Here is a 12,843-nt window from a genome sequence, read left to right as displayed (position 1 = left end):
CAAACTTAAAAAACTCCAAAAGGTATTTAAATTGAAAACAGAAGATATTTAATTAATAGCTAGGGGAGTTGGTGTATAAATGCAAAGTAATCTAGGATTGAATTTAAAGCACTACCAACAAATGAAAATTGGTGAAAGATACTTAAAAGGGAAGATTCCAATTATAATGTCTAAATGGAAATATTTTTTTTCCCCAAGTAAAGAGACTCTCTGAATAAAGAGATCTCTTAAGAAAATCAGAAATATGCATAACAATCTAAAGCAGCCTACGTGATGTCTGGGAGTCCTATCATGATTTAGACTAGGAAGGAGGAGGCATTCAAAAAGGCTAAATATTTAGATTCAACAAGGCCTAGATATTTACTATGAACTGGGGGGGGGCGCTCTGTGTTAAACACCATAATAAATGTTCATCTTAGAACTTAGCAGGGAACTACAACGTGACTATCTTAACACTGAAAAAATTAGGCAGTTTCAACTCGTCTTTCAACAATTAACTTAATACAAATCATCCGTACGACCAAAGGTCTGTGTACCTAACTTCAAATAATACTGCTACCAATTTTCAAAGACAGATTTAAAACTTCAAAAGCGCAAAGGAAAATAAAAACCCACTTTAAAAAAAAGCTATTCCATATTTTAACATGGGTTAAAATAATGTGTTGACCTGGGTTACCTAATACGAATCTGTTCATTTCTTCTTTCATTATGAATATAAATGAGAAGTAATTTTGTTTATTACCAATAAACTTCCATTAGAAGTGATTTTAAAACAGTTACAAATAACCTTCAGAAATGTTCAAAAGCTAGCTTCTCAGATAAGATTAAACTTATAGTTTGCAAAAACATGCCCACTGAGTACATTATAATGAAAAAGATGACTTGAAGGTTAATTATATGTCTAGAGTTGAGATCTACAGAAAGTGGAACCTTGATTCTGAAAACACAAGATATTTATTTAATCCATCTTCAGTTTCCACTCACACAGTGAAATACCAACACCCTTTAAAATTTGGATCTTTCAAGCTTATCTAATGCCTGTTATTTATTCTTTCTAATTTTATCATGTCAATCCATTCCTTATTTTTCCTAAATAAGGGATTTTTCCCACCAAAACAATGTCCACATGGCCTTTGTCCTAATAGCAGACAAATACCAAATCTGAATTGTCAGTGATAAAGGGAACCTTAGGTTGGCGCTACTTTGTTAAATTAATAGGGCCATTTTCCACAAAAATGTAGATACTCATTGTAAAACCTAAGTCTACCTTTTGGTGAAAATGCTTCAGCACAACAGTGCGAGGTCAACACCGTGAAGGTTGAGAGCCGCTGTCTCAGCCTCAATACCATCCGTCTATCTTCTGTTGTGATGCCAGGGCTGGGATAATGCAAATTACATTCTATTTAGCCAGCTGGCTTCCTGTCAGATCCTGCCAACACTAGACATTAGAAGAGGACTGAAAGGCAGGAGAGGGGAGAAGCCTGGAAGGCACAGCTGGTTCCGGTTCCCAGCTGTCCACCCAGAAAGAGAACCCGCTTCCTCACACGTCTCAGAGGCACTATCATCAACCATGCAGGATCCTCCTCTGAGCTGTTAGGTTCTGACAACCTCCCCCACTTCCTTTCATTCCCCAGTCCTCAGGGGTAATCACTACAGTCCACAATACCTGTTAATATCTACTTAACCAACCCTGTATTTAAAATTCTCTGTGCTAAAATAATTAGTATGATTTCTGTTTTCCTAACTGGACCCCGACTAATACAATATTTAAAACTACTCTAAATTAATTTTTATGAACATCACTGACATCCTAATTATATGGAAATGTACTATCCACACACATTCGACAAGGAACAAAAAATAATAAACTCTCAAGGGTCTTTCAATACCAATCAAGATGTCATGTTCACCCATATAACCAAGGCAGCATCTGCTGGATTCAGCCTGTACTTCTACAGCCTTCTAGTTGTTCTTCCTTCCTACAATGTATTTTCCACATTGCTATCTGATGTTTTTAAAACTGTAAATATGTTACTTCACCAATTATATCCTTTAGTAGCCTTTATATAAAATTCATATTTCCTGGCAGGTATAGAACTCTTCGTGATCTGGCCCCACTTATCCCTGTAACCTGAGGCGGGCCATTTTCCCACATGATCAAAATCTGTGTTCTCCAAACACGTGATGCTATTTCCCACTTCTATGTCTTTGTAGGTACTGTTCCTTTCCATGCTACACAGATCTCTTCAATTAGGAGAGTTACATTCAGTCTGTTGGCTAGCACACCTCCCTCGTCCAAGCTGGCACCTAACCCCCAGCAACAGTAACATGCAGCCTTTTAATGGTTTAACTTTCAGTCTCCACCATAGGTCTGAAAGTTCCTTTAAGCTGGGCTATATACTTCCTTAGTTCTATATATCAAAAACCTAACAGATGCTTGGCAAGTGAAAACCTTATTTATTTATTTATTTTTTGTCTATTCCAGGGCTGCACCCGGGGCATATGGAGGTTCCCAGGCTAGGGGTCTAATCGGAGCTGTAGCCACCGGCCTTCGCCACAGCCACAGCAATGCCAAATCCAAACCGCATCCTCGACCTACACCATAACTCATGGCAACGCCAGATTCTTAACCCACCGAGTGAGGCCATGGATCTAACCCGAAACCTCATGGTTCCTAGTCAGATTCATTAACCACTGAGCCACAACAGGAACTCCAGAAACCTTATTTTTGAATGAATGTATTAGAATTTTTATTTGAACCTTGACCTTAAGAAATTCAAATTGAATTACTTCATATTTAAAAAATAACCTAGAAGTCCTCACTGGATTTCATGCCTTTGAGGACAGGGACCTTTATATCACTAGTGTCTTGAAGAGTATAAAATATATAGTAGATACTCAATAAATTTATAGATTTTTTTAAATGGAAGTTTACATATTATGGAAAGAGAGCAAGCTCAAGTTAAACCACAAGTTTCGCAATCTAAAGTTTTTTATATGTCAAATATCACAATGGTAAATTTTGCTCTACACAGGAATGCTGATGAAACAATACCAAGATGGCATCTACTGAACATCCTCAGTTCTACTAACAAGGCTAGCCCATTAGTTCAAATGCACTAAGAAAAGATCAACTTTGATTTAAAGAAATTCAATATATTCCATAAAAACAAAATTGGGCGTGTTTATATACTTACTGCATCTGAAGTTTTGCTTGGATTATTGCTTGGATTAGAAGAATGTGAATTTGAACTATGAAGAGCACTGTGGTTGTGTGAATTTTCTTGTGGAGAGTAACTGGTCCCTTAAAATAAAAAGCAAAGTAAATTCTAAGTAAGTTGTATATGATGTTTACATTGGCTTCTATCATTCTACAGATCACTGTATATCATGAAATCATCATTTTATATAAACATCAAGAATACATAACACTTTCCTACTTTCCTAAACAAACATGTAAAGTATTTGTGAGCCTACTAAAAGATGTGACTTAAAGAGCATACACACTAATTTTACACAACTGATACACTATGGAACAATGTTAATTATAACTAGATTAGCAAAACCTCATTTTTAGCATTACCATCAACTTGAAGGTTTTTTTTTTTAATAAAAGTTCTACTAGAGAATGACATACACAACATACATAGAGAAAAAAGGAAAAAATTTCAACTGAGAACTAGAAGTCACAATTAATCCAATATGTTTTTGCCATTATTTTTCAACTTCTTAAATAGTTTCCCCAACTTGCTTTTTAAAGATTTGCCAAATTTCAACTAAAACAGTATCAAATTCTCAAAAGTTTTAGGGAAGGTACTTCTTTCAAGATGAAGATGGTATCAAATCTCCTTACAAAAGGACCAACTCTTCCTAAAAATTGCTTAACGGTAACTCATGAGTTCAATGAATAATCTACACATCTTAGAAACCATCAGGAATGACAGTTTTTATTGTTTTAAGAAAACCCAGATTATAAAATCCAGACTTGATTAATGATTCTAAAAGGTCCATTACAAAAGTCTAATTGTCACTATTTCGTCTTCATTCCATGCTTTTATTTTTCACATAATTCAACCCCCACCCCCTCCTCGCCCCCAAAAATAAGCTGGCAAGTGATATGAAGGCCACACTATAATGAACAGAAACTGGAAGTGGGAAGAGCCATGTAGATGGCCCAGCAGACCGGAAATAATTAGCAATCAGAACTAAAGTTCTTATGAGTAGAAATAAATAAAAATTAACTGTTTCAATCAACAGGAAAAACAACAGGCCTACCTCTGTTTTGTTGGGCTTTTGCTTTATTGCACTTCACAGATAATGCATTTTTTACAAATTGAAGAATTATCCATCACACCATTTTTCCAACAGTATTTGCTTACTTTATGTCTGTCACACTTTGGTAATTCTCACAATATTTCAAACTTTTTTTTGGTCATTATTATTTACTACAGTGATCTCTAGTAAGTGATCTTTGATGTTACTATTATCACCCACATAAGACGGCAAACTTAACTCATCAATGTTGTAACTGTTCTGGCTGTTCCCTTAACCCCTTTCTCCTCAGGCCTTTCTCTTCCCTGAGACACAATACTGAAATCAGGCCAAAGAATAACCCTACAATGGCATCTAAGTATTCAAGTAAAAGCAAAGTGTCACACACCTGTCACTTGAAAAGCTACACATGATTAAGCTTGGTGAGGAAGGCAGGTCAAAAGCCAGGAGGGGCAGAAAATGAGAAACTTGCACCAAAGTTAGCCAAGTTGTGAGAAAGCAAAGGAAAAGTCAGTGAGGGCAATTAAAAGTGCTCTTCCAGTAAACACACAAATGGTAAGGAAGCACAACAGCCTTAATGCTGATGTGGAGAAAGTTTGAGTGGTCTGGCCGGAAGCTAAAACCAGCCCCAACATTTCCCTAAGTCAAAGCACCTTACTCAGAGCAACGCCTAACTCCCTTCAATTCTATGAAGGCCAAAAGAGGTGAGGAAGCTTCGCAAGAAAAGTCTGAAGCAGGCAAAGGCTGGCTCACGAGATTTAAGGAAAGAAGCTGTCTCCATAACATCCAAGTGCCAGGTGAAACAGCCAGTGCTGATGGGAGAAAAGTCACCTAGGAGATCCAGCTCTGATCATGAATGAAGGTGGCCTGCACTGAACAAGAGACAGCAGAGGAGAAAAATAGCCTTCTATTAACTTTCACAGGGAGGAGAAGTCAATGTCTGGCTTCAAAGGACAGGCCTGCTCTCAGGAGCTGATGCAGCTGGTGACCCGAAGTTGAAGCCAGTGCCATTTACCATCTGAAAAATTCCAGGGCGCTTAAGAATTATGCTAAACCTGCTCCGCCTGTGTTCTCAAAATGGAACAACAAAGACAGATGACAGCCTTTTTTTTTTTTTTTTTTAAACTGTTTACAAAATAGTTTACTGACTATTTTAAACCCAGTGTGGAGACCTACTGCTAAGAAGAAAAAGATTCCTTTCAAAATATCACCGCTCCCTGACAAGGTACCTGGTCACCAGAGAGCTCGGATGAAAATGTACAAGATTACTATTGTTATCATGCCTGTTCACAACATCCATTCTGGAACCCATGGATCAAGGAGGGTAATTTCTTTTTTTTTCTTGTCTTTTTAGGGCCACACCCTTGCCATATGGACGTTCCCAGGCTAGGGGTCGAACAGGAGCTGTAGCTGCTGGCCTACACCACAGTGGATCAAGGAGTAATGTCAACTTTCAGGTCTTAATTAAGAAATACATTTTATAAGACTATAAATGCCAAAGACCATAAGTCCTCTGACAAATCTGTGCAAAGAGAACTGAAAACCACCTGGAAAGAATTCACCATTCTAGGTGCCACTAAGAACATTTGGGATTCACGGGAAGAGGTCAAAACAATACGAAAAAGAGTTTGGAAGAAGGTGATTCCAATCCTCAGGAATGATTTTGAGAGGTTCAAGACTTCAGTGGAGGAAGTAACTGCATATGTGGTGGAATGAGTAAAAGAACTAGAAGTGGAGCCTGAAGACTGGACTGAGTTGCTGCAATCTCAGGGTAAAACTTTATCTACGATAAGCTGGTTCTTGTGGAAGAGCAAAGAAAGTGATTTTTTTTTTTTTTCCTTGTCTTTTTGCCTTTCCTAGGGCTGCTCCCGTGGCATATGGAGATTCCTAGGCTAGGGGTCTAATCGGAGCCGTAGCCAACCGGCCTACACCACAGCCACAGCAACATGGGATCGGAGCTGCATCTGCAACCTACACCACAGCTCATGGCAACGCCAGATCCTCAACCCACTGAGCAAGGCCAGGGATTGAACCTACAACCTCATGGTTCCTAGTCAGATTCGTTAACCATTGCGCCATGACCAGAACTCCAAAGAAAGTGATTTTTTGAGAAGGAATCTACTCCTGGTGAAGAAGATGCTGTGAAGACTGTTGTAATGACAAGAAGGACTTAGAGGAGTTCCCATCATGGCCCAGCAGTAACAAACCTGACTAGTATCCATGAAGATGCAGGTTCCCATCCCTGACCTCACTCAGTGGGTTAAGGATCCGGCCTTGCTGTGGGCTGTGGTATGGGTCACAGATGTGGCTCAGATCTGGCATTGCTGTGGCTGTGGAATTTCCATGTGCCACGAGTGTGGCCCTAAAAAGACAAAAAAAAAAAAAAAAAAAGGAAAAGATAAGAACTCATAATAATACAAAACTTAGTTGATACACCAGCAGCAGGATTTGAGACCACTCACTCCAAGTTGGTTTTTTTTGTTTGTTTGTTTGTTTTTAACAGCCACACCTGCAGCATATGGGAAGTTCCAGGCTAGGAGTTGAATCAAAGCTACAGGTGCCTCCCTACACCACAGCCACAGCAACACTAGATCTGAGCTGCATCTGCAACCTAAGCCCTTAAACTGCAGCTGGCAACAAAGGATCCTTAACCCACTGAACAAGGCCAGGGATCAAACCTATACCCTCACAGAGACAATACTGGGTCCTTAACTCACTGAGCCACAAAAGAAACTCCCTTCAATTCTCAAATAAGTTCTATTGTGGGTAAAATGTTATCAACTGACATTGCATGCTACAGAGAAACATTTGTGAAAGGAAAAGCCAACAAATGAAGCAAACTTGACTGCTGTCCTATTGCCACAGCCACCCCAGCCTTCAGCAACCATTACCCTGATCAGTCAGCAGCCGTCAACATGAAGGCAAGACCTTCCACCAGCAAGATGATTAGGACTCCTCAAGGCTCAAAGGATCAATAGCATTTCTTAGCAATAAAGCATTTTGAAATTAAAGTTATATATACATTTATTTTTTATTTTTTTTGTCTTTTTGCCATTTCTCGGGCCACTCCTGCGGCATATGGAGGTTCCCAGGCTAGGGGTCGAATCAGAGCTGTAGCCGCCGGCCTGTGCCAGAGCCACAGCAACACAGGATCCAAGCCGCATCTGCGACCTACACCACAGCTCACGGCAACGCCGGATCCTTAACCCACTGAGCAAAGGCAGGGACCGATCCCGAAAGCTCATGGTTCCTAGTCAGATTCGTTAACCACTGCACCACGACGGGAACTCCTATATATACATTTTTAAAAGACAATGCTATTTCACACTCAGTAGACTACAATATAGTATAAACATAACTTTTACATGTACTGGGAAACCAAAAAATATATAACTCACTTTACTGTGATATTAACTTTATCGCAATGGTCTGTAACTAAATCTGCAATCTCGCCGAAGTATGCCTGAAAGTGGATAAGGTGAACTAGGACAGAAGATGACTATAAGATTTTACCGTCCAAGTGGAAATGGTCAGCAGGGCTGTGTAGAACTAGGAATTCAGAAGTGGATAGGAAGTCTCTTCAATTAAAGGTGAAAGGTAGGGGATCCCTTGCATCTGATAAATAAGCACTATGAGCTCAGAATGAAATAATGGCATGACAAGAAAAAAGGCAATGAACAAGATTTAACCTTGGATAGGACCCAGCTTATAGGGGAAGCTAGAAGCAGATTCAGAGACCCAATAAATCTAGTGATATGACAAAAGACAAAAGAGGGTTACTTAAGTACCTAGCAAAATATAGGCAGTACCAGAGAAGAAATTTCCCAACAAGACTGCTGTCCAAGATCCCTGATGGTTTCTCCATAGATTTGCTTTTAAATTTATCTTTCTGAAGTTCCGGTCGTGACACAGTGGTTAACGAATCTGACTAGGAACTATGAGGTTGCGGGTTCGATCCCTGGTCTTGCTCAGTGGGTTGAGGATCTGGCATTGCCGTGAGCTGTGGTGTAGGTCACAGATGCAGCTCGGATCTGGCGTTGCTGTGGCTCTGGTGTAGGCTGGCAGCTACAACTCCAATTAGACCCCTAGCCTGGGAACCTCAATATACCGTGGGAGCAGCCCTAGAAAAGGCAAAAAAAAAGACAAAAAATAAAAAATAAAATAAATAAATAAATTTATCTTTCTGGATGATATGAACTTATGCAAAACACCCTGAACTTTCTTTTCATACAGTAGTCAATAAATTCTTCAATAAACACTGTAAGAATGAATACAATCAAAAAGAAACCAGTCAAGAACACACAGCTCAGTGTGCAGGAAAGTGACATGGCAGGACTGCCATCCTTAGAAAAGGCTGCTGGCACAGCTGGTCCCTGGCTGGCACAGCTCCTGCTCAGGAGGGTTCCCACAACAGTACCTGCTAGAGGGGCTCACTGTGCCTTAAGCATTTTGTGCAGATGACATGGTTTATCCCCAACACCTGCTTTCCTACTGGGAATCCAGACTTCAGTATAAACTAGGCAGAGTCCAAATTCAATAAAACCTTAGGTACTACATCTCTAGTAGAGTTCCCTAGTAGACATTTCACAAGTGTTGTCCCAATTCATTGTTGCAGGAATGAAGGTTGTGCCGTGGGATTCTACTAGGACAAGATTCTTAGCTTACACCTGGTGTCCTCCAGATATTGTCCTGTCTGCCTTTTCCCTTTGCCAATTACACTTTGTATTCTTTCATAGTAAGTTATAGCCACAACTACACTGGGTCCTGTTAAGTCCTCTTAAGAATCACCAAAACTGGGTCCTCTTAAGGACCCCAAAACACTCAGTTACCAAGAAAATTTAATACTGCAAATTGAGACTTTTTAAAAAAAAAGAAAATCTTAAGATTTACCCCCAAATTTGCATTTTCAGGTGTAACTCGTAAAACTGTTTTTAAAAATCAGCTTTACAACTGACTAGAGCTAAGAAAGAGATCTAGTAACAGGGACTACTAGAATACCAGATTCATACACAAGTTAGATTCCCATGGAAATTTCCATAAATATTGGCAATAATGAAGAAAAGGCCAATCTTACTCACCAAAATGATCCCCCAAGAAGTCCATTAAGAAGCCTGGGTGAGATGCCCTGACATTTATTTGTTTATATTTATTTATTTATATGTTCTGGAGAAATGAATCTCTGAAATAAAAGTGTACATGAAAGACTTGTTAAGGAAGTTCCTTGGTGGTCTAATACTTAGGAACTCAGCCCTTTACCACTGTGGCCCAGGTTCAATCCCTAGTCTGGGAACTGAGATCCTACATCAAACCACTGCATGCCACAGCCAAAAAAAAAGATTGTTAAAAGACATGATACGGAGAGTATTCTCAAAGTATAAGACAGGTTAGAAATGAGGTCTAGTGATCTTTCATGAGGTTAGGGTACAAGGAATTCACTTCAGTTTTATTCTTCATATCAATGAAAACTAAAAAACTGACAAGCACCCAATTTATTAAGAATTAACCTCTTAAGAAATGACATGTCCACCAGCCTGATAGGTGGTTATCAGATCGTTTTTAGGTCTACTATGTGTCTCTTCACAGGGCACAGCCTAATAATTATAAAAACAAGCATCAAGGCACACTGGTCTAAGATTTTAGAATCAAGAAAAAACTGAATCAGCTATTAAGAGAAAGGTCATTTTCAGAAACAGGAGCTTTCTGAATAGGGACTAGATTCCACATCCTATGAAACAGATTTATCTAGAACACTTACAAAAATAACAACTGTAACAACTTAAAAAAAGGAGTGAGGAGCAGGATTAAAACACATATTTTGTGCTGTACAACCAAAATGGAAGAAACACTGTAAATCAAGCACACTTTAACTTAAAAATTAAAAAAAAAAAAAACACCCACATATTTTGGTTAAAGACTAAGAATAAGCTGACGTTCTTAAAAAGAACTCAAGACTAAATAAAAAAGGTTTTATAGGAAGCATGACAAAGTAGGCAATAGATCTTTAGATTCCAGCCAGGAGGATGCCCTTAAGAACTGAAGGCAGAGCAGATTTCCCTGGGAATAAAGGACTACAATAAGCTGAACACAGATAACTCTCCACTAAAAAAGCTCCATCTTCTCTAAAATATACAAAGTTAATACAGCTCAGTATCAAAAAAAACCCAACCAAATCAAAAAATGGGCAGAAGATATAAACAGACATTTCTCCAAAGAAGATGTACAGACGGCCAAAAAGCACATCAAAATGTTCAACATCACTAATTATTAAAGAAATGTAAATCAAACTACAATGCGGTACCGCCTCACAGTGGTCAGAATGTCCACCATCAAAAAATCTACAAATGATAAATGCTGGAGAGCGTATAGAGAAAAGTGAACCCTCCTACCCTAGAAGGTAAAAATGTAAATAGGTACAGCCACTATGGAGAACAGTATGGAGGTCCCTTAAAAGGCTAAAAACAGAACTATGATATGATCCAGCAATCCCACTCTTGGGCATATACCCAGAGGAAACCATAATTCAGAGATGCATGCACCCCTATGTTCACAGCAGTACTATTTACAATAGCCAAGACGTGGAAGCAAACCTAAGCGTCCATCGACAGCTGAAGGGATTAAGATGTGGTACAACAGGAGTTCCTGCTGTGGCACAACAGGATCAGCAATGTCTCTGGAGCACTGGAACGCAAGTTCAATCCCCTGCCCAGCACAGTGGGTTAAAAAGGATCCAGGGAGTTCCCGTCGTGGCGCAGTGGTTAACGAATCCGACTAGGAACCATGAGGTTGCGGGTTCGGTCCCTGCCCTTGCTCAGTGGGTTAACGATCCGGCGTTGCCGTGAGCTGTGGTGTAGGTTGCAGACGCGTCTCGGATCCCGCGTTGCTGTGGCTCTGGTGTAGGCCGGTGGCTACAGCTCCGATTCAACCCCTAGCCTGGGAACCTCCATATGCCGCGGGAGCAGCCCAAGAAATAGCAACAACAACAACAAAGACAAAAAAAGACAAAAGACAAAAGACAAAAAAAAAAAAAAAAAAAAAAAAGGATCCAGGATCCAAGTGTAGCTTGGATCTGATCCTTGGCCAGGGATAGCAAAAAAGAAAAAAATTGAAACTTAAATTTTTTTTAAAAAAAGGTACATATATATACAATGGAATATTACTCAGCCATAAAAAAGAATGAAATGATGCCATCTGCAGCAACGTGGGTGGATATTATCACAGTAAGTCAGAAAAATATCTTTAAAAAATGACACAAGTAAACCTACTGACCTAACAGAAATAGACACACAAACTTAGAAAACAAACTTATGGTTACCTAAGGAGGGGTTAAATTAGGAGCCTAGGATTAACTACTATATATAAAATAGATAATCAACAAGTACCTACTACATAGCACAGGGAACTCTATCAATATTATGTAATAACCTATATAGGAGAAGGATCTGAAAAATGGATTGATATGCATAATTCATTCACTTTGCTATGCACCTGAAACTAACTACACTGTAAATCAAGTATACACCAATATAAAATAAAAATTACAATTTATATTATCTTCGAAAGCAATCTGGGTGAGTGGTCTCACTGAAGCTTTTAATTTCTCCATGTAGCTCTTTCCAAATAAACAACACACAAGCAGAAAAGCAAGGTCAGAGTAGTAACTAGTTATGCTTTCTCACAGCCATACCTTACTGTTTTGTAAGTGCTACAGAACAGTATTTCTTTGAAATGTCCTACTTTATCTTAAAAACTCACACATTTTTAAATCCTACCCATGAAATTTGTATGTTTCAGGGTAAGAAAAGAAACAGCGGGTTTTTTTGGTTTTTGTTTTTTTGGGTTTTTTTAGTAGTAGTACAATGTGGAGTCCAAAGGCTGAGAGAAATAAGTGATTTGTGGGTGGTAACATATTCAAAGAAAAGTAGAGCCATGAAGAGAATCCCAACTCAGATTTTCAATGCTCAAGCCAGAGATTATTCAAGTGCACACACACAAAACAAAAACAAAAAACAAAAAAAAGCACATGCTGCTGAGAGATTGTCTCCTGGATACTGTTTAGCCCAACAAAATAATGGGAACAAAAGATGTTTATATGGCCAGGTACCCTTTGTGCTCTTTGTACGCCAAGAAAAAAATTCACTATTTTAAAGAGAAAGAAAATTATCTCCCTGAGAAAGCAGAACTTGTCAATAAGTGGGATAAAACTGGTTTTAAATAATATACATTTAAACCAACCTTAAGAAACTGAAGTTAAGACTGATGAAGTAAGTTCTCAAGACTTCTAAGAAAGGGATATTTCGAGAATTACTTGGTGTTGGGGGGGTGGCAGAGAAGGGGGGTTTATATCTCTGCTTGCAATTTGATCAATCTAAAGAGTGAGCAAAGGTCTCCTGCCCAGTGCTTTAACCACAGCAAATCTGAAGTGGATGTGATTACATGACTAGACACCTAGTATCAGACTAGAACAAAAGGATCGACAAACAACAACCTGCTGGATATGTGTTTTCACTAAAAAAGCTTTATCAAAACACAGGTGCAGCCAGCCATTTAAGTATTAGCTACAGCTACTTTTGC

The 12,843-nt window shown here is 38.9% G+C and overlaps 1 protein-coding gene across 5 annotated transcripts in view; it reads right to left on the bottom strand.

Annotated features, from left to right (window-relative positions):
- WAC (WW domain containing adaptor with coiled-coil) overlaps positions 1-12,843 on the bottom strand; it is a 91,553-nt gene that overhangs the window by 36,665 nt on the left and 42,045 nt on the right. For all 5 annotated transcript variants that reach the window (XM_013980205.2, XM_003130704.5, XM_013980207.2 and 2 more), the window contains exon 4: positions 3,198-3,304. In XM_013980205.2, the coding sequence (XP_013835659.1) occupies positions 3,198-3,304 (107 nt within the window). The remainder of the gene's footprint in view (positions 1-3,197; positions 3,305-12,843) is intronic.

The sequence above is a fragment of the Sus scrofa genome, chromosome 10, assembly GCF_000003025.6.
Source record: "Sus scrofa isolate TJ Tabasco breed Duroc chromosome 10, Sscrofa11.1, whole genome shotgun sequence".
Classification (NCBI taxonomy): domain Eukaryota; kingdom Metazoa; phylum Chordata; class Mammalia; order Artiodactyla; family Suidae; genus Sus; species Sus scrofa.
The sequence above is the reverse complement of the archived record's forward strand: the minus strand, read 5'-3'. Positions and strand labels throughout refer to the sequence as shown.